A 21,793-nucleotide genomic window follows, 5' to 3' on the forward strand; every position below is an offset into this window, starting at 1 on the left:
TCTCGTCGGCCTACCTTACCTATATTGTTATTCATAAGCTCTCCGCCCAGTTGTCAAACACAGAATTACAATACAAAAAAATACAAAACGGCTCTTACACTGCTCTTGTTTTCTGCTTCAGATTACTCAGGAGATCTCAGATAACTCGAGAACCTACAGGCTGCTGGGAGCTGACAGGTAAGAGCTCATAAACACACTATGCAGCAGCAAAGCCACATTCAGCACGGCTCTTAACAAACATTCTCATCTTTCTCAGAGTGGTGGTGTTGGAAAGCAAGCCGACTGAAGACCCCACGGCTCAGAGTAATCTGTACATCCTCGCAGGTCATGAGAACAGCTACTGACAACACACTGCCTTAAACACACAATAAGTAATGCACGCTACAAAGGTCACGTTCCTGAGACTCACACACCTCATTTTCATTTATAAAGCTACTGAACACAACACTACAGAAAAAAGACAGCTGAAATTAAACACTACGGATGAATTTTAATAACAATATCTGTGGTTTGGTATGATACCAGCCCCTGGTACCTTGTATCGATGCTAAATCGATATTTCAGTTCAAGCAAACGTAGGTAGACCGTTTAATATGCGTGATAGATTCGCATAGCATGTAGCGGTGATTAGCAAACCTAATCATTTATTTCAAATGCCAGTTACACAGTGATACATTTCTTTGTTTTTAAACTACAAATGCATTTCAATACACAAACATATTGCAAACTAAGCTAAACAGACACCTTAATACACCAACTATCAGATCTCATGATTAATGTGAGATAACTAATGTGAAAACACAGCAGTCTTGTACATCCGTTGTCTAAAAAGAAATCAAATAACCAAGAGTTTATATCTGGCATGGTTTACAGGTGATGTACCATCTTGGTAGCTTTGTGGCTTTCAGTACTGCAGTAAACAGCTTTATTTATGGGTGTCATGCTAATACAGTTCACACAGAACACATTCTTGCTTTTAAGGGTGTTCACACTTTGAAGGTTTGGTTAGATTAAAAGAAACTCCTGCTCTGTTAGTGCAGTTTCCTTGAATTATTGAAACACTCTAATCTGAACTTTGCTTCACACCAAACAAATGGACCAAGAACGTTGAAAAGGCAGATATTGGTCTTCTTCCAATCAAACTGTGGGCCGGTTAGACTGAAATATGAACACAGCACAGACCAAAGATATCTAAACAAACCATAAACAGAAATTATATCACAAGACGCAGCTATTAGAACTCAAGCAGACATTTTTTTGTTGTAGTCTTGATGTTGCCGACTACAGTTCAAAACTGTGTTGGACTTTCACTTGTTTGTGCAGAAAAGGTATTCCCAGCGCTATTTTGACTGCTTTACACACTTCATAAGAGTTCTGATAAATATACAATCATTTATATATATATATATATATATATATATATATATATATATATATATAGACTTTTTTGAAGGGTGTAAATAATAACAATGGTGCCAGTGCATTTCCTGTTTTACATTTTTATGGGAGAGCAGGTACACTTGAGATCATTTTGGAAGGACACTTTCTATCCAAGACTAAAAAGGGCATGTGCACTGCACAGGTTTAGCCCTATGTGTGCACGTGCCTGCTGAGAAAGAAGTCTTGAGATTGTGCACAAGAATGTAAACTTACTCTTTTATATAGACTGCTTGCTAGGGGTGTAACGGATCACGGTTGATCCGTGATTCGTGCGGATCTCAACCCAAGGTTCGGAACACATGTGGTCAGCAGATTAATATATATTTTTTACTGGTAGATTAATCCTTTACTGTAAAATATAAATTAAATACCGGGCTTAATTTGTGCCAAAACACGCTAGGTCTAGATCCGGCACCTCTGACATCTGATCTGGCACCTCATTTTACCAATCCCCCTCCTCAAGCACCCTCCTCCCTTGTCCGGTGTTCACTTTCACTTTCTTCTGCGACTCCCCAATCCTATTGGCGACAGCCCCCGCCATTCACTTTCGTCCTTCGTCCGCGACAGCCCTCTGCCATCCAACGTCCCCCAATACCACCTGTACACCTTCCTGCCCACCGCTCTCTACTTTCGTGCACGACACCTCTCCATCCTCAGATAACATGCCGGATCTGTTACCCCGATCTGTTCCGGGACCTCGCGATTCACAAATTAAGCACTGATTTTATATAATAATAGAAATGTTTTCTGTCACTACTTGTTTAACCTGCATCAATGCATTCAGTGTAAGCTGCACGATTAACCATTAAAAGGTCCGGATCTCAACATCCACGCAACAATTATAAATGATGGTGATTTGTATATGTTTAGTAATCCTTCGAATCGCTGCATTCAAATCTAAAAATGCAAGAATCAAATTGTCTTTAATCTTTTGATAACAAGCAGGAAATGTGCATGGGCCAATATTCATGCACATGTTAAAGTATTGCTTGAGAGACAAGTGTTGGAAATTACACATTTTAAATTGGAGTCCCTTAATTTGATAATTAATGAAAAGTAAATTACATTTGTCTCCAAATGTTTTGCTACATAAGACCTTAATGTGTTGTTTTAATATGTCCAGTCAAATTCCAGTAGCCACTGACTGGCATTATATTAATCAGCAAAGACCATGGTTTCAGCTAAAAATCTTCTACATCTTAGATGGCTTGAGGGTGTAAAAATAATGACTTTTATGACTTTATACTTGGTGGCATACAAGTTTATGCAGCTGGCATCAGAAATAAATATACTGTTGTCTAGACCGAACAAACTTAAGAGATCCAAATTATCAGTGTGAACACACCCTAAATTGCTTATAATTGTTCATAAATCTAAAGGCTAGCTATTAAATACAAAAATGTGCTTTGTGTGAATTGTCCGTAAATCTAACCAGCTCGTTTGTTGTACTAATTCATGTGTTCATCTTCATTTCTCTCATTTGGTGACATTCAGTAAACCAGTTTTTATGTCCCTTTAGCTGCACATTTCCATATTAACAGCACAAAAACAGACAGTGGAGCTTAAGTGTTCGTATTGCTTTATAAATGTTAATAATCCAAACACACAGGGCACTTGAATGAACAAGAAAGTCGACACTTTTTTTTAGGCTTTTAACTTGAAAAAGGAACACTAGGGGGCGCCATCTTAGTCCTAAAAGATATGTTTTGTTAGCACAGCCAGTGAATTTAGCACTGTATTATGAAATCAATCCTTTTATACTGTAGAGTATAATCATTCATGTCCCCCAAAGCTAAGTAACTGTGGTCAGATGGTAATACCATATATATATCATGGTTCTGAATGGTTACTCTAGTCAAATACTGTGGTATATAAATGGTACTCTAAGGTGCTTTAAAGAATATAATGGTAGTAAATCCAAGATAATACCACACATAAGACTGTTTGTGTAACACAATACTGTAACAGCGTCATGTTTAGTTCGTCATCATGAGCCAATTAATGGAAATGGAGTGTTTTTTATATTTAATTTTGTATGCAAAAAAGTGTCATGTTTTAGTTCATTACCAAACACTGTTAGTGAACGTTTGCACAAATGCGTGTGCTTTTCTCAGCTTGTCGTATGTGTGTGTGATGTCAAGAGCATAACAGACAGAGAAATGCTATTTATTAGGCTCACAGAAAGCTAATAGAGATAACAAGAATGCAGTATGTGTAAATATGAAAGGGGGAAAAGAGCTTTTCTAGAATGTAGCTGTCTGTGACGCTTTCTAGCCTTTTCATCAGTTTGTACAATGTCATATCTGAATACTAACGGTTCCTTTTTGTTTCAAAATAGCCAAATCATGTTTTGTTAGCTGAATGCGCAAATTTAGCATGTCGTGTCTACCTCTAACATGCATTTTAAACTTTGCATAAGATCATGAGCTATTAGAAAGTAAGAAAAAACAGTACTTTAAGCAGAGGATCTCCCTATAACAGCGCTTTTAAAGCCGTGATCTAGATTTTTGTCAAGGGCCGTATGAAAGCGTCTGAGCCTAATTTCCAGTAATATTGCTCCGTTTGAGTCATAAATGTGATATGGGATGCTTTGAGTGCAACTACTCCACGTCCACTACAGCTGCATTCTCTTGTGTAATGTGATGCACATGTCTTGTATATAGTGTAAAATAATTTGAGTTTTACAGACTGTATAAAGCCAATATTTTGTTTCAAATGTGAAACTCTTTTATGAGATTTAACACATTAAACCAAGGTGGGGAAAAACAATCGAATGCATCTAAATGGTGTTATTTTGTCTAACACACACACACACACACACATACACACACACATTTATATATAAATATAGTGCTCAGCATATATAAGTACACCCCTCACAAATCTATCTTTTAAATTCATATTTTTAGTAGGAAGCTATAAAATATTATATTTGTGCATATACATTAGATTACTCAGTACTGAAGCCAATCTGGAGCTTATTTAGAAAATAACATGCGATAACAGTCCAAAAACTAACGCACCCAAATTTATATGTTGTAAAAAATATTAGATACAAATTTTAAATTGAGGAAAAATCAAGAGAAGCAAAAAAGGTGAAATTTTTGTTGAAATTGTAAGGTTGTAATTTATTTAGCAAAATTTTACTTGATTTTAATTGTATTATCTTTCAATTTCTATATATGTTTGGCGACTAAATATTATTTTAATAAATATATCTGTTTAATAAATCTGTTTTGTTTAAATGCACTAAAATACAAAATGTCTATGTTCACTGAGAACCATTTTCAAAATGGGCTGTACTCAATTATTCTAAACACTGTATACACACACATTTTTTCACAATTGTAAACAAGTATATGCACAAATGTATATTCTAAAAACAAATATTGCATGAAATATTTTTATTTTATTGTCACATATACATTTACAAAGTAGATTTTCTTTTCATTGTATTTTATTTTTATATTGAAAGTATAAGTATTCAACACATTTTTTCAGATATAGTCTTTTATAGTGTACCCTGTTTCTGTGACCCAGCTTAAACTGAACAATTGTCACATGCACACTACAGAGGTTGCATCTTATGCATCTGAAGTGGTATTAGTGTCTTTACACTGGATGTTAATTCTGCTTGAAGTTGGCATGAATGTATTTACAAGCAATTCCAACTGTAGGGTGGGTCTGGGCAGGCAATGATGTAATTGGGCTTTTTATGCAGCATTACATCTGAACACTGAATTTGGGCAGACACAGAGCAGCCTTAACTAAGATACCTGAAGATATAGATGAATATGCCTTTTTGAGTAATTATATATTTACATAAATAATGCATATAAATAATGTTTCTTATTAAATTTGACTTCAGCATGCAAAGTAATTTGTGTTCAAGGATTTTATCAAGCAGTTTGCGCTCAACTTTTGAACAGCGATTCTCAAATGAGCTATAGCTACATACAGTAGCTCAATTTGAATTGTAAACAGCTGCAAATAAACAATCTTAAAACCATAGAGAAAATACTTCCCATTTGTTACTAATGGTAAAAGTTTTGCTTCCAACAAACTCTGCATTTTGATACCACTTCAACCTTTATTTTGATGGGCTTTTGTGTCATATCTTCCTCAACCTCTAAAATCACGAAAGAAACCCAGGTTCACTTACAGCTAGACTATTATTAAGAACTTTGTCAACCACAAGGTGTTTTATACTGTGCATTAGTGATTCCCAAAGGCATCAAACCATTAGCAGTCAAGAGAAATTTAAAAACCAAACACTAAAGACAGGGCTACACGGTGGCTAAGTGGTTAGCACTGTCACCTCACTGCAAAAAGGTTGCTGGTTTGAGTCCCGGCTGGGTCAGTTGGCATTTCTGTGCAGAGTTTGCATGTTCTCCCTGTGGTTGCGTGGTTTCCCCCATAGTCCAAGGACATGCGCTATAGGTGAATTGAATAAACTAAATTGGCTGTAGTGTATGTGTGTGAACGTGAGAATGTATGGGTGTTTCCTAGTACTGTGTTGCAGCGGGAAGGGCATCCGCTGTGTAAAACATGCTGGATAAGTTGGCGGTTCATTCCGCTGTGGCGACCCCTGATGAATAAAGGGACTAAGCTGAAGGAAAATGAATGAACAAACACTAAGACCAAAAAGCACATCAGATCACTCTTTGGGGTTGTGTGAAAGATTTGCCTGGAAGCAAAACCAATGGAGAAGCACTAATGTTGCAGCTTAAACAGCAGTTCCTCTGTCAATGTCTACCGTTTGAAGGGTTTTGATGGTCTCCAGCTCTCCGCTGCTTTGACACTCAGCTTTCACTGTTGTCTTCTCCTTTCCGTCATTAGACCTGACACACACAAAGTACCATGACTTTAAACATGAGGACAATGTGCAAAGCCGCTGTGCGTCTCTTTTCAGTAACTCACTTCTTTTTAAAGAGTTTTTTGAAGGAGTTCCTAAATCCTTTTCCTTCTTTCCTACTACGTTCACTCAATGGGGTGTGCTCATAGTCATCAGACACGCCCCTCAACTTGAGCTCCTCCCACACCAGGCTTCTAGAGTCCTGAGGAACAAGCAGAATGAGCTTTCACTCACTTACATTTGACACCTGCAAATAAATGATTTCATTTCACTTTTAAATAATGTTGATGGTTGCTAGGATGTTATTTAGCAGTTCTGAAGGGCTTTTAATCCACTGTAATGTTGTTACTAGGCTATTTTGCTAAACTGTGCTGTTTAAATTTTAACACATTACTATCCAATGGCTAGAGTGTTGTGAGTGGTTACCAGAATGTTTCTATGCAGTTACTACAAAGTATACAATAGCTGCGTCCCAAATGGCACAATACACTAAGCACTTATGCATTATGTACTTACAGTGCATCCGGAAAGTATTCATTCATAGCGCTTCACTTATTTCCACATTTTTTATGTAATAGCCTTATTCCAAAATTGAATTAAATTCATTTATTTCCTCAAAATTCTACACTCAATACCCATAATGACAATGTGAAAAAAGATTTTTTTGAAATTGTTGCAAATTTATTAAAATAAAAACTCTGAATAATCACATGTACATCATAAGTATTCACAGCCTTTGCTCAATACTTTGTTGATGCACCTTTGGCAGCATTTAAAGCCTCAAGTATTTTTTAATATGATCCCACAAGCTTGGCACAAAGCTTGGGAATTTTTGCTTATTCCTCTTTGCAGTGCCTCTCAAGCTCTATCAGGTTGGATGGGAAGCAACAGTGTATAGCCATTTTCAGATGTCTCCGGAGATGTTCAGTAGGATTTTGGTCTGGGCTCTGGTTGGGCCACTCAAGGACATTCAGGATGTCTCTGTACATCGCTGCATTCATCTTTCCCTCTGTCCTGGCTAGTCTTCCTGTTCCTGCTGCTGGAAAACATCCCCACAGCATGATGCTGCCACCACCATGCTTCACTGTAGGAATGGTATTAGCCTGGTGATGAGCGGTGCCTGGTTTTTTCCAATTGTAACGCTTGGCATTCACTCCAAAGAGTTCAGTTTTAGTCTTATCAGACCGGAGAATTTCGTTTCTTATAGTCTGAGAGTCCTTCAGATGCCTTTTGGCAAATTCCAGGCAGTAAATGGCTTCCGTCTGGCCACTCTACCATACAGGCCTGATTAGTGGATTGCTGCACAGATGGTTGTCTTTCTGCAAGGTTCTCCTCTCCCCACAGAATAACACTATTAATCACCTCCTTGGCTAAGGCTCTTCTCTCTCGATCACCCAGCTTAGATGGCCGGCCAGCTCTAGGAAGAGTCCTGGTGGTTTCAAACATCTTCCACTTATGGATGATGAAGCCCACTGTGCTCATTGGAACTTTCAGAGCAGAAATGATTCTGTATGCAACCCCAGCCTTGTGCCTCGAGATAATCCTGTCTCGGAAGTCTACAGACAATTCCTTTGTCCCCATGCTTGGTTTGTGCTTTTACATGCACTGTCAGTCCTGGGACCTTATATAGACTGGTGTATGCCTTTTAAAATCATGTCCAATCAACTGAATTTACCACAGGTGAACTCTAATTAAGCTACTGAAACATCTCAAGAATGATCAGTGGAAACAGAACATACCTGAGCTCAGTTTAGAGCTTCACGGCAAAGGCTGTGAATACTTATGTACATGTGACTTTTTAAGTTTAGTTTTAATAAATTTGTAACAATTTCAAAAAATCTTTTTTCACATTGTCATTGTGCGTTATTGTGTGTAGAATTTTGAAGAAATAAATTAATATAATCTATTTTGGAAAAAGGCTGTAACATGAAAAATGTGCAAAAGTGAAGCACAATGAATACTTTCCGCATGCACTGTATACACTTACACACTCAACAGCGTAGTATATGTATGTAGTGTCGTCCCATATGGAACACTAATGTTTTTTATTAAGTGTAAACTCAAATCGTTTAACTGATGACATTTGGCAAATTAATGAAATAAATGACCAAACTACCAAATAATACCTGCCATGAGTATAACTACATTCACCATCAGGAGGCGCTATAATCCCTCTTGTAGGAGAATTTTGCTTTCACAATCCAAAATAAAGTAATCTAACAAGAGCGGCTGATATCTCCGCCCCTTCTGCTATGTGCAAAGCTGTGGTCGTTGCGTGTGTGAAGTGTCCATCATTACACACTTCATTTTACCAGCTAAATAAGTGCATCATCCAGGTAATTAAAGTGCACTTGATTTTTTTTGAGTTTTCAGTGTGAACACACTTCATACACTATTTATACTACAAAAAGGCATAGATTAGTGCATAAATATGAGATTTGTGACACACCATTAGAATTCTGACTTACTACTCGACTCTCACACTATATAGTTTGCTATAAACAGTATGCAAGTCTGCAATTTCGGTGTTGTTCGGTGCAAATTAGGGTGTTGTTGGTGGTTGCCAGGAAGTTGGGTTTAGTTCATTGCTATTCAGTTGCGATTGTTTTGAATGGTTGCTGTGCCATTCATGTATGGTTGCTAGGGTGTTGTGTATGATTGCCATTCCTACACTAGCATTATACCACTACTCTCCTGCTTGCCTGAAATGCTAGAATGTTCCACAATCTGAAATATTGTACTATATAGTATCTACATTGCAAAAAGTGCTACAGAAATGAAGATGACTTGACTCGCCATGTGGTTTCTTGCTAAGGTCTTTACACATTGCGATTGAATGTCTTTGATTAGATTTGAAGGTAATTTCTAATTAGTCGTCGCTAATTACCAACAATTCTCAATTATATATGTGTGAGTGTTTACCTTTTGGTGTGTTAGTCGTGGTTGCTCCTCTGTGTCAGTATGTGTCTCGTATCTGTGTTTTGGACTGCTGGCTCTCAGTCTTGATTTGCCACTTGACTGGCGCTCCAGCCTTGGATGGGCTGGGTTTTTCGTCTGGCTGTTAAGGCTATCAATGCTGTCCATCTGCAGGCCGTTCAGTGACTTGCTCTTCCTCTGCACCGCCTGTAGGGGGCGTGGTCTTACAATATCAGCCGAGTCGGGGGACACACAGGTTCTGTTCGGCCTGTAAACAACACCGCCAGCACTGCGGCCTCTGTTGTGGGACTGTCGAGGTGGACTGTGGGAAGGACTGCAGCGCACAAAGGCAATATCAATGCTGGAGTCGGATGAATGAGAGGGGCTTGAGCAGCGAGAGTCTCCGGCCCCATAGGGATAGAGCGGCCCCAGAGCATCAGCGAGGACAGATCCTGCTCCCTCTGTTTCTGGGATGCTGCGCAAGGGAACTGAAATAGCTTTGTGGCGAGAGTCAGAGTCAGATAGGAATGACACAGGAGATGGGACTTCTGGGTCGTAGTGATAGGGGGCCGCTTCATAGTCAGGGTAGCGCTTGTTACGTCGAGATGCATCACTTAAAACACAAAAGATTAATAGAATTGTTTAACTCAAAGTATACTTTAATTTTATGCAAATATTAGTGCAGTGGTTCTCAAACTGTGGTGCACCAGCAACTTATCCAACATATGTTTTATGCAGCGGATGCCCTTCCAGCTGCAGTCCAACACTGGGAAACACCCATACACTTTTCCATTCACACACATACACTACGGACAATTTAGCTTATTCAATTTACCTTTACCGCATGTCTTTTTACTGTAGGGGAAACTGGAGCACCCAGAGTAAACCCACACAAATATGGAGGAGACATGCAAACTCCACATTTTCATTTAAACCTTTTTTTTTACCTGTAAGCTCAGTGCAGTGTTAATGTTTAAATTATTTATAATGTTTAATGTGTCTGACAATAATAAATATTCATAATAATACGAATTAATCAGCCTCGTTTTTGAACTGTGTAGAGCTTTAGCTGCTTAATTAGGCCTGCAATGCTACTATAATTCAATACTGGTCATTATTGTGGTACTTCGAGAGACAATTTTTTTCTGAGGTGGTACTTGGTGAAAAAAGTTTGAGAACACTGTATTAGTGCATAATATATTTCTTCCATTTCGGTCATTTTTTACCTTGTGGCCAAAATAAAGCCCCTTAAAACATCTGCCACGCTCTTTAATACACATTAATTTAATATGCTTTAATTTACATTGTCTTAATTTAACATTTTGTCACCTTAGAATTATGAGGTTCTATCTGCATTCTGAATGATTTTAAGATATTGAGCTTTAAAGTTTTTTCATTCCATATAGCAAACAGTATGTGTGTAACATTTGCTTTTAAATAAAAAGTCTTAGAATGTAAACAACTTATTAAAAAAAAATCCCATATTATAAATAAGTTGTTTTTTAATAAGAATTTGTCAATAACTCATTTTTGAGAAAAATGTCAGATACAACCTTATAATTTTAAGGTGATGATTTGTCTAACATTGCCCAAAAGTGATTGTAATACATAATAAAGAATTTCAATAATTTCTGTTCAACATTTCTTCTGTTTATCAATATTTCCTAACCCTAACCCAAATATGTGGAAATACATTTCAATTGGATAGCATTTTATGTAAAAAAAAAAAACATCCCATATTGCATAATTAACATAATAATCGACTATAAATAATAAAACATTATAACAAACACTATAGCTTAACTGTAAATAAAGCACAACAAAACAAATACACGAATGTCCAGAATATGTACCCTCTTCATTTACCTTACTGTCAACAAAAACACAAACTCAGTTCAATGAAAATGAAAATGGTGTATTTTAAATGGGAGAAAAAATGCAAATTCATACAATATTACAATTTAAAAGCGTGTGTTGTTTCATTCTTACTTTCTGACAGTAAATAGTTTTTAAATTATTATAGTTTTCAAACCTAAAACTAAAGAAGCACACATAAATTCACAGAAAGCTTGTGATACTTTTCTCTACTCACTTTTGTGTGCTGCTGCTATAATTCTTCTCATAGTCGACTTTATACAGCTGTCTCACTGTAGACCTGATGTGAAAAACAACAGCAAGTGAGTCAAACAACACAAAAACACACATATCTGTTATTCTGACCTTACCTGCTGAGCTCTTTGCGCGTGTGTGAGGGTCTCTCCTGCTGGTGTGTGCACAGGTTGTGTGTGTGTTCTCGCAGGGCATGGCTGTGTGTGAGGAGCTCCTGGTTGTGCTGTAGCAGATGGTTGTACTGCGTCATGAAGGATCGAAGCTGTTGCACTGACACCAGTAACAGGTAATAATCAGGATGCTCCGACTCAGTCTGCTGCAGGAGACTCTGTAAAACACATGCAAATGCACACACACAGCCACTTTAGTAGATACACATGTTCAAATGCTTGTGAACACTAATATCAAGTTGCAGCAACTCAAGGCATTAGGGATGTAGACATTGTAAAGACCATCTGCTGAAGTTCAAACTGAGCATCTGAATGCTGATGAAGTGTGGCAAGGTTGTTGGTGCCACATAGTCTGGTCTAATTATTTCAGAAATTGCTGATCTACTGATTTTTCAAGCAACCCTCACCAAAAAGTGGGTATTATGCATTTTCTTAATTGGGCTTGACCTTGGTGATTTTATTAAGTGCCTCTTCATTGAAGATGCATAATCAATAAGCATGCTTAAAATGCTATTATTAAGACAATAAAGCTGAGTCTGACTACCTGCAGGAGTGTGTGGTATTCTGGGATACGTTGGACAGGCTGTAGAAGCAGAGAGTACAGTGTTGGACGCGTCTCGTCCCCTGTCATGTCACTCTGGATTCAAACACAAATTCATGCAACAAATCAGAAACTCTATAGACTTTACTAGACGCTTTATAGTGAGAGAGAGTTGAAAACAAAATTATCAGCCCCCGTGTAACAATGTAATTGTTTTTCAAATATTTCAGTAACTGAAAGAGAGAAGTATTATAAAAGGGAGAAGTATTATGTATGGTGACCTTGAGTGTCGAGAAAGGCTCCTTTAAATAAAATGCATTATTTCTCAAGTGCTTTTTAATAGAGAAAAGAGTTTTTGGCACATTTTTAAACATAATAACTAATTTCTAATAACTAATTTAGTTTGTGTGATGATGACAGTACATCATATTTGTAGCTGATGCTGATTGGTCAGCTTGTATTGTTGTTTATTGTTTTGTATTTCATTATTTGAATGTGTATTGGTATATGTTTATGTTACTAATTCCTTTTTTTCCGGTTGGCTTGAGTGGGAGGTCACATGATTCTCTTTGATGGAAATAACCTGCGAGTTTGTATGATCACTCAGCATAGTGAGATCTCAATGCAAGCACCTGTTAAATGCTCCTGCTTATTCTACAGCTGGTTATCAGGCCAACACGGTAAACTAAACATAGTTTTGTATATTATTTGTTTATTTTGATGTCCTGTTGATTGTGTTTGTGTGAAACATTTGGTTTGTTTATTTGTTTATCCTTTAGTTAGTTCTGTTAAACATCAGTTAGCATATATTTGGAAAGGAATAAAAAATTCACAGGAGGGCTAATAATGTATAATAATATGTTATATATGTTTTATATAAATTAATTAGAAAATAAAAAAAAAAACATTTAAAAAAATACAACCAACTAACATACTAAAACCATATTTATTTCTGTATAAATTCTATAAATGACATTTCTATTTTAAATTTGGAAGAATTGTTATCATTTGTTTATATTTTTACTCAAACACATAACTATAAATCATCAACTTTTTCTCTTAAATTTTTCATAGCTGCAAGCGTCTGTCTGTCTGAAAGCTAGCTGCTGCCACAGACTTTTTTCACCACACAAATCTCGCATTTATCTTCTTAATGGCTCATAAATGTCTCACAATTCAACCCTTTCTTCTTAGAATTGAGACTACATTCTTGAAATTCTGCATTAAATTCAAAAGAAAGAAAGAAAGTTGTAGTTCAAAGGCAAAAAAGTAAGAATTATGAGATAAAGTCAGTTCCCTTGCTTTTAAAATATTTATTTTATTTTGTGGAAGAAGTATGCTTTTATATTCTCTAGATACCTCAAAAATGAGCTTATATCAATTCTGACTTCAGCTGTATATTTTAAATATATTTTAAGTTAGAATTATTAGCACCCCCCCCCCTTCCTCGAATTATTACAGATTTATATCCCCCCCCCCATTCTCAGTTTAACTTAGAGAAGATTTTAACACATTAAACATAATAGTTTTAATAACTCATTTCTAAAAACTGGTTTATTTTATCTTTGTCATGATAACAGTAAATCATATTTGACAAGATATTTTTCAAGACACTTCTGTACAGCTTAGTGACATTTAAAGGCTCAACTAGGTTAATTGGGATAACTAGGCAAGTTATTGTAAATCGACAGTCTGTTCTGCAGACAATCAAGAAAAATATATATAATAATAACAATATTATTATTATATAATAATATAATAGGGGGGGCTAATAATTCTGACTTCAACTGTATATATACTGCATGAATTAAATATAAAAAGAGTTTAGTATACTTATGCAAACCTCCAGTAAGCTGCCTGATTTTGAAGAGGAGAACAGACTAACAACCGTCAAGCATTCTGGCAGGTCACGTAGATACGATACATAATGGTCCAGAAAATCACTCTGCAAAACAACATTTGAGATTGGACTTAAGGAACACGACATGGTCATAGCAGCTCAATTTTAACCTTTATAACATTTTACTTCTTTGCTGGTGAGCCTTAGAAATACATCCCCCATGATGCCGTGCCAGTGGCTCTTAAGCACTCTCTCCTGGAGGAGATGCAGGAGCTCCAGATGCTGCTGAATCAAGAAGCGCAGAGAGGGAGGGAAAGGCCTGATATACACAGAAAACATTGTCATTCATTACATTTCCTTCAATAAATGTGCAAATACTGAAATCAACAACAGGTAAGAAAAGGCTAATGAAATCTTCAAAGTCTGTGTGAAATCCAAATGTACAATGTTTATTTTGCTTGTGCACATTCTTTTCTTCAAGTTAATCTACTGAAAAAAAATTGTTTTTGTAATCTTCAATCAAAGTCTGACCATTTGCTTCCACACTTGTCAAGGTGCAGTCCTTCTTCCTTCTTCTCTCAACATTCTTAACCACGCCTCTTACCGTTAGTTTGCCAAGAGAGAATTGTGTGTCCAGTTCAAGCAGACTTTAAATTATGTTTGTTCCACAACATACCCTTTAGTTCTGATTCACTGTTTAGCACTGGTTTCTTTGCAAAAGAGAAGTTAATTGGCCTGTGTTGCTGGATTAGTTGTGTTTCTAATAATCTGCACTGTTGTAGGAGCCTCTTCTTGACATTGATAAGCCACATATAGGTGTAGGATTGATTCATAATTACCGTTTGTCTTTGAGGTTGACATTCTCAGAGCCGTTAAAGCTGATGTTGGCCTTTAACAAAAGTGAGAGATACGACACATACACTCTCTCAGACTCCAACAGCTCCAGCGCTGCCGCCTGCCTCTGAGCTGAGAAAACATATGAACAAACAATAATAATAATAATAACAACCATGTTATTACAAATGCAAAACTTGAACATTTTCCCAATTATAATATTTATAAGTCATATATGTGACCCTGGATCACAAAATCAATCTTATTTTCCAATGCTTTATTTAAAGCAATGATCAAAAAATACACTGTATGGGTGCAAATTGGGTCAAAACCATTAGAATGTTAAGTAAAGATTGTGTTCCGTAAAGACATTTAGTAATTGTTGTTCCGTTAATCTATCATATCTTAATCTATGATTAGTAATATGAATAGCTAAGAATGGAGTTTGGAAAACTTTAAAGGTAATTTTTCTCAATATTTGAACCTTCAGATTCCAGATATTTTGTATATTAGCCAAATATTGTCCAATTTTAACAAACCACACAGCTTATTTATATATATATACAGATTATATATATATTTATATATATAGACAGATTATATATATATTTATATATGTATATATATATTTCCCAGAGATGGGTTGCTGCTGGAAGGGCATCTGCTGCGTAAAAACTTGCTGGATAAGTTGGCGGTTCATTCCGCTGGGGAGGTCCCAGATTAATAAAGGGACTAAGCCGCCAATACAATAAATGAATTAATATATATCCAGAAATGTACACTTATGAATGGTTTTGTGATCCAGAGTCACATTTATCCCTCACTTATTGTTGAGTTGTTTAATTCTCGGCTGTTTTTCCTCTCCCTCCACACTGGAGACTTCTTTTGTCCATCATGCTCAGGGAAAGGGTCTAAGCACACAAACATAACCTTCAGTCATCTTATACACTATAAGGCAATCATGTGAAACAGCTTGTGGTTGTTATACAAGCATATTTAAAGCAAGAATACATCAGGCTTTACACATTTGCCTCAAAGTTGTTATACTCACTCGGATTGGCTGATAGGCTGCTGATGTAATGCTGAATGAGGCTGATCTCTGTTTGGCTATTCAGAGAGGCGTGTCCATCCACCGATCCCTCCCCCCTGGAGCCTTTCCTGCCAATGAAATAACCAAAGTTGCAGAGTTTGCTTATAATACGCCTTCTTTAGTTGAGTTAAAATGGTTTTGCATAAGTTATAAAAATTTCAGGCTTTCAAAAAATAATTAAATAATACACATACGGTTGCTTGTTTGGTTGTAATTTTCTTTACATTAATGGCCATCGTAGTCTGATACACACTGTTTGAGTAATCAATAATAATAACAACAAATAATAAAAAAATAAATATGATGACATTTGTTTCGTTTTGAGCTTGTTTTTGAAATGATGTAACTTTGCTTATGTGAGTGGATAGAGCATGTTTGGATTTTAAAGATAAGAGATATAGTATATGTACTACAGGCTGAAAGTTAAGTCACCTGTGCTGTGTGCTCTGCATGAGGTCCAGGTCCCGCTGTAGGTCTTTTTGGTTGCTTCTAACTTCAGAGAGCTGTGTTAGAGCTGTACTTACATCTTCCTGCATACACACAAACAAAAAGAATATATATATATGTAAAATATTACAAACATTAAAATAATGGAATTCTAGAAGAGAATGGCTGTATGCCATAATTTTTATATTTAATATTTTAATTTATAAAATGTCATATATTTTATTTATATAATATATACACTACCATTCATAAGTTAAGGGCCAGTACAATTTTTTTATGCTTTATAAAGTCTCTAATGCTCACTAAGGCAGCATTGGTTCATTAGCCATACAATAATGCCAGTGAAAATTATTACTTACCTCATATTATTTTTGTGTATTTTTACAATGTAAATGTTATTCCTGTTTAATTAAATTTTCAGAATTATTACTTCAGCCATTAGTGCCACATGATCCATCGGAAATCATTTTAATAAACGGAATTGTTGTTATTGTCAATATAAAAGCAGTTGGGATGTATATTTTTTTGTGAAAGCATGCATTTTTATTTAATCTTTGATAAATATAAAGTTTAAATGGACAGAGTTCATTTAAAAATAAAAGCCTTTTAAATTATTAATGTCTTTACTGTAACTTTAGATTTATTTAATGCATCCCTGCTGAATATTATTAGTATCATTAATATTATTTTTATTATTAAAAGTATCCAAGAAAGCCAAACACCTATAAACTTAAAGACCACAATCATTTGAAAGGTAAAAGCACACCAAATATTTAAAAAGTGAGTTAGAACCTGCAGTGTGTTAAGTGTGTTTCTGAGAGATAGAATCTTGTCATTGGTGTCTTGCTGATAGCTGGAGACTTTCTCTTCCAGTCGGCTGTAGGTTTGCCGTAGGGTGGCAAAATCTTCAACCACACTTCCAACTCCTGATTTTAGCTCCACCCACATTGCCTGCAACTAAAACAAGCAATCTGGGGTCACCAGGACTCGGTGAGAGATCCGTTCAGAAAGAAGGGGAAAAAATGGTGAGGGTTAAACAAGAGGAGACAGGAACTTTAAATCAGTCTCAATAGCATTAGGGAGGGTTAAGCTAAATGTGGCCAGCCTGAGTTCAGTCACACTCTTCCTATTAGCAATTGATTATCTCAATGACTTATTTTCTTATCAGCAGTAATCTGTGTTAAGCTTATGCGATTTGAATTAGAGATCAAAAAATAAAACTCAAAATGTATGTTGTCACACATTAAAGCATGGAAAAAAGAATGTGACAGAGAGCAATTTAGATTACCTGAAAGTCTATGGCATCAATGTCATTCCCCGTACCTGCATCACACACAAACATACACTTTCATGCAGAAACGGCACAGAACTGATAGAAATTTGCACCCAAAATGAACACAATTAGTCAAAAGTCATTCACTGAACTCTTTTTTTTTTTTTTTTTTTTGAAGAACTAGCGTTAATCCATTACATAAAAGTTTAAGCACTTCTACAGATGGAAAACAACAATTGTTTACCCTGTATCTTGCCATTCTCCGTGATCTGATGCTCTTCCATATCCAAATCCAAGACTGGCAATTCAGATCCTTGTTCTAGTTGAGTTTCCTTGCTCAAACTGACAGTTTTACAAGTAAATTAAATGTCACACTTGTATATTTAGATATGGTTAGAAATGACATGAGAGCTCTCTGATTCTGAGACTGTCTTTCTATCACTATTCTTTCTTTCCTTCTCTCTCATCTGTCCCACCTATCTCTTCCCCTCCTCTTTGAAACATGTGAGTCTGATGAAGTCGAAGACAAAAAGAGGCCTTGTTTTACAGTAAGTGGACAGATGAACAGAGAGAGAGAGAGAGAAAACGATAAAGACGTCTGTTAGCATTTTTTATGCCTCAGAATCAGACGATTAAATTTCCTCTTCAACCTTTAAGACCAATTTTCTGTTTCGCAGTGAACTCTGTATGAGCTCTGGAAGGGATCCGTTAGACATGTGAACACAAACACCCACAAAATGACTGCTATAAAACTCAGAAGTGAGTCATACCAAATTTAATTGAGGTATAACAATGGACCAAATAAAAGTTTTAAATCCAATCAAACGCACTGGTTTAAAGCAGAATTAGATGTGAACTGCTGTAAATCGAGCTCTTCTGATCCACAGTAAACATTGTTCTCACTGCAGAGGAAATTGAGCTTGACGATCTTACCAACTCCTGACTTCTCGCCACAGTCATGAGCTCGTCTGCTTTCAAGAGCTCGTGTATTTTGGATATGCGCACGACCAATGGCTGAACGGTACACGAAGAATCACATTCCTGTCACTCGTTGCACCAAACAAAGTAGTGATTCATTCTGAAGTGCAGCGTGTGTGGGAACAACATGTGTTCTTGATGTTCAGTGTGTGCTGTTGGAGCTGAACTTATTTCATTGGCAGACGAGATCTCATCAATGCCTGAGGGACGCTGGCTGTGCTAATGCATCACTGTGTATCAAAGATTTCTCTTAGTAGTTTCAAGGGGCGTTAATTTCATCGAATTCATTTAAATGGTCTGTGTTTGTGTATCAGTCACATGTTGACTTGGAGCTTTAAGCCCAGCGCTGCTTTGTTATGGAACATGCCAGTCCACACGAGTCCTTGTGAATCTGTGAACTCCCCGTCACCCTCGAATCTGAAAAAGATGAATTCAGACTTTATGCCTCTGGTGCTCTTTGGTCTTGTGGTTCTTTAGGCTTTTAGATAATAATTTTTTATTTCACTGGAAGAATACAAAACTTGGCCAAGTGCATGGACATGATTTGAAAAGATTAATCTGTCCTGAAAAAAATGAATGCTCACACTTGTGTTAGTTGTGGTCAAAAATGATGCTTCTGAAACTAATGAATAATGCTTGGTGCTGCACACAAACAAGTTTTTAAAAGATCAACCTTAGATTCGAAATTATGGCTATATTTTTTCTTGCAGATCTACAGCTAAACATATTCTGGAATATATATATTTCAGATCGTGTTTGAAAATAGTATGTATGTGCACTTTTCATAATATAAACTTCTCCTTTTTCTTCTTCAGTGATAATCTGGTGAGTATCTTCTTTAAAAAGTGAACGAATTGTGCTTAATTCTTTGCTCCAAAACATTTAGGATTTACAACAGCTAGAGTTGTGAACTTCATTTTCAGGTCTATGCTCAAAAGGTGGAAAAATGAATTGTAAATACTTTATTACCATATAATCTATTTAAAAACAATACTGAACTGAAATATAGTATATTTTTTTCATTCAAAATAAATAAATATCTCATTTTTGATTACAAGGAGCGCCTGCGGCTGAAACAAATCTTTTCTTCTGAAAATAAAGCTGATTTCCATGTTGCACATAAAGCTAGCACATGAGCCATTGTGTGCAAGTACTAGTTTGATCAGGTGTCACCTGTTGTTGTTGAAGGATCCGGTGTATTCTGAGCCATCAGGAAATCGGTAAGTTCCTTTGCCATGGTACATGTTTTCTCTGAACAGACCACTGTAAAATGCTCCTGATGGGTGTGTAAGAGTTCCTCTGCCGTTCATCTACAGGCCACATAGCAAAAGCAAACGAAACATAACTATTACAATTAAAAACGTAACAATTTCCATTTCATGCACTTATTTTATTGTTCATTAAAATAACATTTTGAATGATTTATTTAATTTCATTCATTAATTTTCTTGTCGGCTTATTCCCTTTATTAATTCAGGGTCGGCACAACAGAATGAACCGCCAACTTATCCAGCAAGTTTTTACGCAGCGGATGCCCTTCCAGCCGCAACCCATCTCTGAGAAACATCCACACACACATTCACACACACACACTCACACTCTATGGACAATTTAGCCTACCCAATTCACCTGTACTGCATGTCTTTGGACTGTGGGGGAAACCGGAGCACCCGGAGGAAACCCATGCGAACGCAGGGAGAACATGCAAACTCTACACAGATACGCCAACTGAGCCGAGGCTGGAACCAGCGACCCAGCAACCTTCTTGCTGTGAGGCGACAGAACTACCTACTGCGCCACTGCTTCGCCCATTTATTTAATTTAATCTTATTTAATTATTCATGTTTAGGAGGGCGGTGCGGTGGCGCAGTGGTAAGCGCTGTCACCTCATAGCAAGAAGTTAGCTAGTTCCAGCCTCACCTGGGTCAACTGGCATTTCTGTGTGAAGTTTGCATTTTCTACCTGTGTTCACATGGTTTTCCTCCGGGTTCTCCGGTTTCCCCCAGACGTGCAATAGGTGAATTGGGTAAGCTAAATTGTCCATAGCGTATGTGTGTGAATGAGTGTGTATAGGTGTTTCCTAGTAAAAGCAGCTGGAAGGCATCCTTTGCATAAAAAATATGCTGGATAGGTTGCTGGTTCATTCCGCTGTGGCGACTGATTAAAGAAGGGACTAAACTGAAGAGAAAATGAATGAATGAATTATGTTTATTAATTGTATATTTTATCATATATATTTTCAATTATATGATTTTAAATTGACTAATTTTAATTTACAGTTTGGTATTATTTTATGCTGTTTATCTAAATAAAATGATTATATGATGATTGTTTATTACTGTTTTTATTTATTTATTATTTTATATTAAAATGTAATGCATTATTTTTTTAAATTGCAATATAAATTATGTTATTAATAATGATATCTTATTAGTTATGCATACTTTATTAATAATGATTAGTTATATATATATATATATATATATATATATATATATATATATATATATATATATATATATATATATATATATATATATAAGAAATATTTTAATATAAGAAATAAAGAAATATATTTTAATAAGAAATTTTAAATATATTTAAAAGAAAGAAGAAAAAATTATATATTTTTTTTTTTTTTTTTTCTTTCTTTTAAACTTTTTTTTTTTGTTGCAATTTTTGTTTTTCACTCTCTTGTGGCAACATGGGAAACGTGGACCCCAGTTTGAAACAATTTACAATATTTAAATTATTCAGATTTTCTTTATCATGTCTTCCATTTACCTTATCATTGTCCCATTCCCCCGTGTATGTAGCTCCAGAAGCTGATGTTTGCGTTCCAGACCCTTTCCTGATCACCACACCATCTGAAGTCCGACAGCACTCGCCCTCTGATCATAACATACACACACACACACACACACACACACAAATAAATACCCGCCTTTTAATGGAAAACAAAATGATGTGGAAAACGTTTACTTACCATATTTGTCTCCATTTGGAAAAACGTAGCAGATTTGAAGTGTTGTCTCTGCGGTGAAAAAGCAGAAGCGTTGATCCATTGCATTTAAATATTAAAGTTATAAAAAAGATAAGAGTTTACATTGTTCAACAGGTAACATTATATTATAGCAACATTAGTATTATAGTATGTATATATTCACCAGACATGATGCTGAGTAAAAGCTTTATTATAATCTCTTCATCCAGTCATTCAGAATAGTTGTGACAGAATCTCCATAGTAACGACACAGCTCTTCTTCGTAGGATTGTTTTTGAGTCAAAAACTGTCTGTAC

The 21,793-nt window shown here is 36.1% G+C and overlaps 3 protein-coding genes across 8 annotated transcripts in view; 1 reads left to right on the forward strand and 2 right to left on the reverse strand.

The window, feature by feature from the left end:
* The window catches only part of map4k3b (mitogen-activated protein kinase kinase kinase kinase 3b), a 34,915-nt gene extending 30,701 nt beyond the window's left edge, over window positions 1-4,214 (forward strand). For all 4 annotated transcript variants that reach the window (XM_087290511.1, XM_087290513.1, XM_087290512.1 and 1 more), the window contains 2 exons: window positions 122-177; window positions 257-4,214. In XM_087290511.1, coding sequence (XP_087146637.1) covers window positions 122-177; window positions 257-344 — 144 coding nt within the window. In that variant the 3' untranslated portion in view covers window positions 345-4,214. The remainder of the gene's footprint in view (window positions 1-121; window positions 178-256) is intronic.
* arhgef33 (Rho guanine nucleotide exchange factor 33) lies at window positions 4,030-18,821 on the reverse strand. 3 transcript variants are annotated; one of them, XM_087290516.1, is made up of 16 exons: window positions 18,449-18,821; window positions 17,760-17,857; window positions 17,531-17,565; window positions 17,035-17,199; window positions 16,228-16,325; window positions 15,757-15,863; window positions 15,530-15,616; window positions 14,711-14,837; window positions 14,058-14,190; window positions 13,875-13,976; window positions 12,035-12,127; window positions 11,437-11,648; window positions 11,304-11,366; window positions 9,218-9,824; window positions 6,361-6,497; window positions 4,030-6,281 (listed from the first exon to the last, which is right to left on the reverse strand). In XM_087290516.1, exons 2-16 carry the CDS (start codon window positions 17,797-17,799, stop codon window positions 6,167-6,169), a joined length of 2,121 nt encoding a protein of 706 aa, XP_087146642.1. In that variant the 5' UTR covers window positions 17,800-17,857; window positions 18,449-18,821; the 3' UTR covers window positions 4,030-6,166. The 3 variants fall into 3 exon arrangements, 2 of the variants coding, with proteins under 2 accessions (XP_087146642.1, XP_087146641.1); XR_015513401.1 differs by lacking the exon at window positions 18,449-18,821 and having other exon boundaries at window positions 4,830-5,751; window positions 5,794-6,281; window positions 17,760-17,958; XM_087290515.1 differs by lacking the exon at window positions 18,449-18,821 and having other exon boundaries at window positions 17,760-17,958.
* morn2 (MORN repeat containing 2) lies at window positions 18,276-21,753 on the reverse strand. Its single transcript, NM_001261426.3, has 5 exons — window positions 21,661-21,753; window positions 21,480-21,527; window positions 21,278-21,384; window positions 19,667-19,803; window positions 18,276-18,910 (listed from the first exon to the last, which is right to left on the reverse strand). Exons 1-5 carry the CDS (start codon window positions 21,665-21,667, stop codon window positions 18,808-18,810), a joined length of 402 nt encoding a protein of 133 aa, NP_001248355.2. The 5' UTR covers window positions 21,668-21,753; the 3' UTR covers window positions 18,276-18,807.
* Between the last annotated feature and the right edge of the window lie 40 nt (window positions 21,754-21,793).

Source organism: Danio rerio, chromosome 17 (genome assembly GCF_052040795.2).
Source record: "Danio rerio strain M-AB ecotype USA chromosome 17, GRCz13ab, whole genome shotgun sequence".
NCBI classification, from domain to species: Eukaryota; Metazoa; Chordata; class Actinopteri; order Cypriniformes; family Danionidae; genus Danio; species Danio rerio.

Excerpts from the sequence above, each read along its gene's own strand:
- arhgef33 (XM_087290516.1), bottom strand. The coding sequence starts at position 17,799 with ATGGAAGAGCATCAGATCACGGAGAATGGCAAGATACAGG. Across the intron at positions 17,200-17,530 it reads TTGATGCCATAGACTTTCAG|TTGCAGGCAATGTGGGTGGA; the intron begins GTAATCTAAATT and ends TGCTTGTTTTAG. Across the intron at positions 15,864-16,227 it reads ATGCAGAGCACACAGCACAG|GAAAGGCTCCAGGGGGGAGG; the intron begins GTGACTTAACTT and ends TTTCATTGGCAG.
- morn2 (NM_001261426.3), bottom strand. Across the intron at positions 21,385-21,479 it reads TCCAAATGGAGACAAATATG|AGGGCGAGTGCTGTCGGACT; the intron begins GTAAGTAAACGT and ends TGTTATGATCAG. Across the intron at positions 19,804-21,277 it reads GGGAATGGGACAATGATAAG|ATGAACGGCAGAGGAACTCT; the intron begins GTAAATGGAAGA and ends TGTGGCCTGTAG.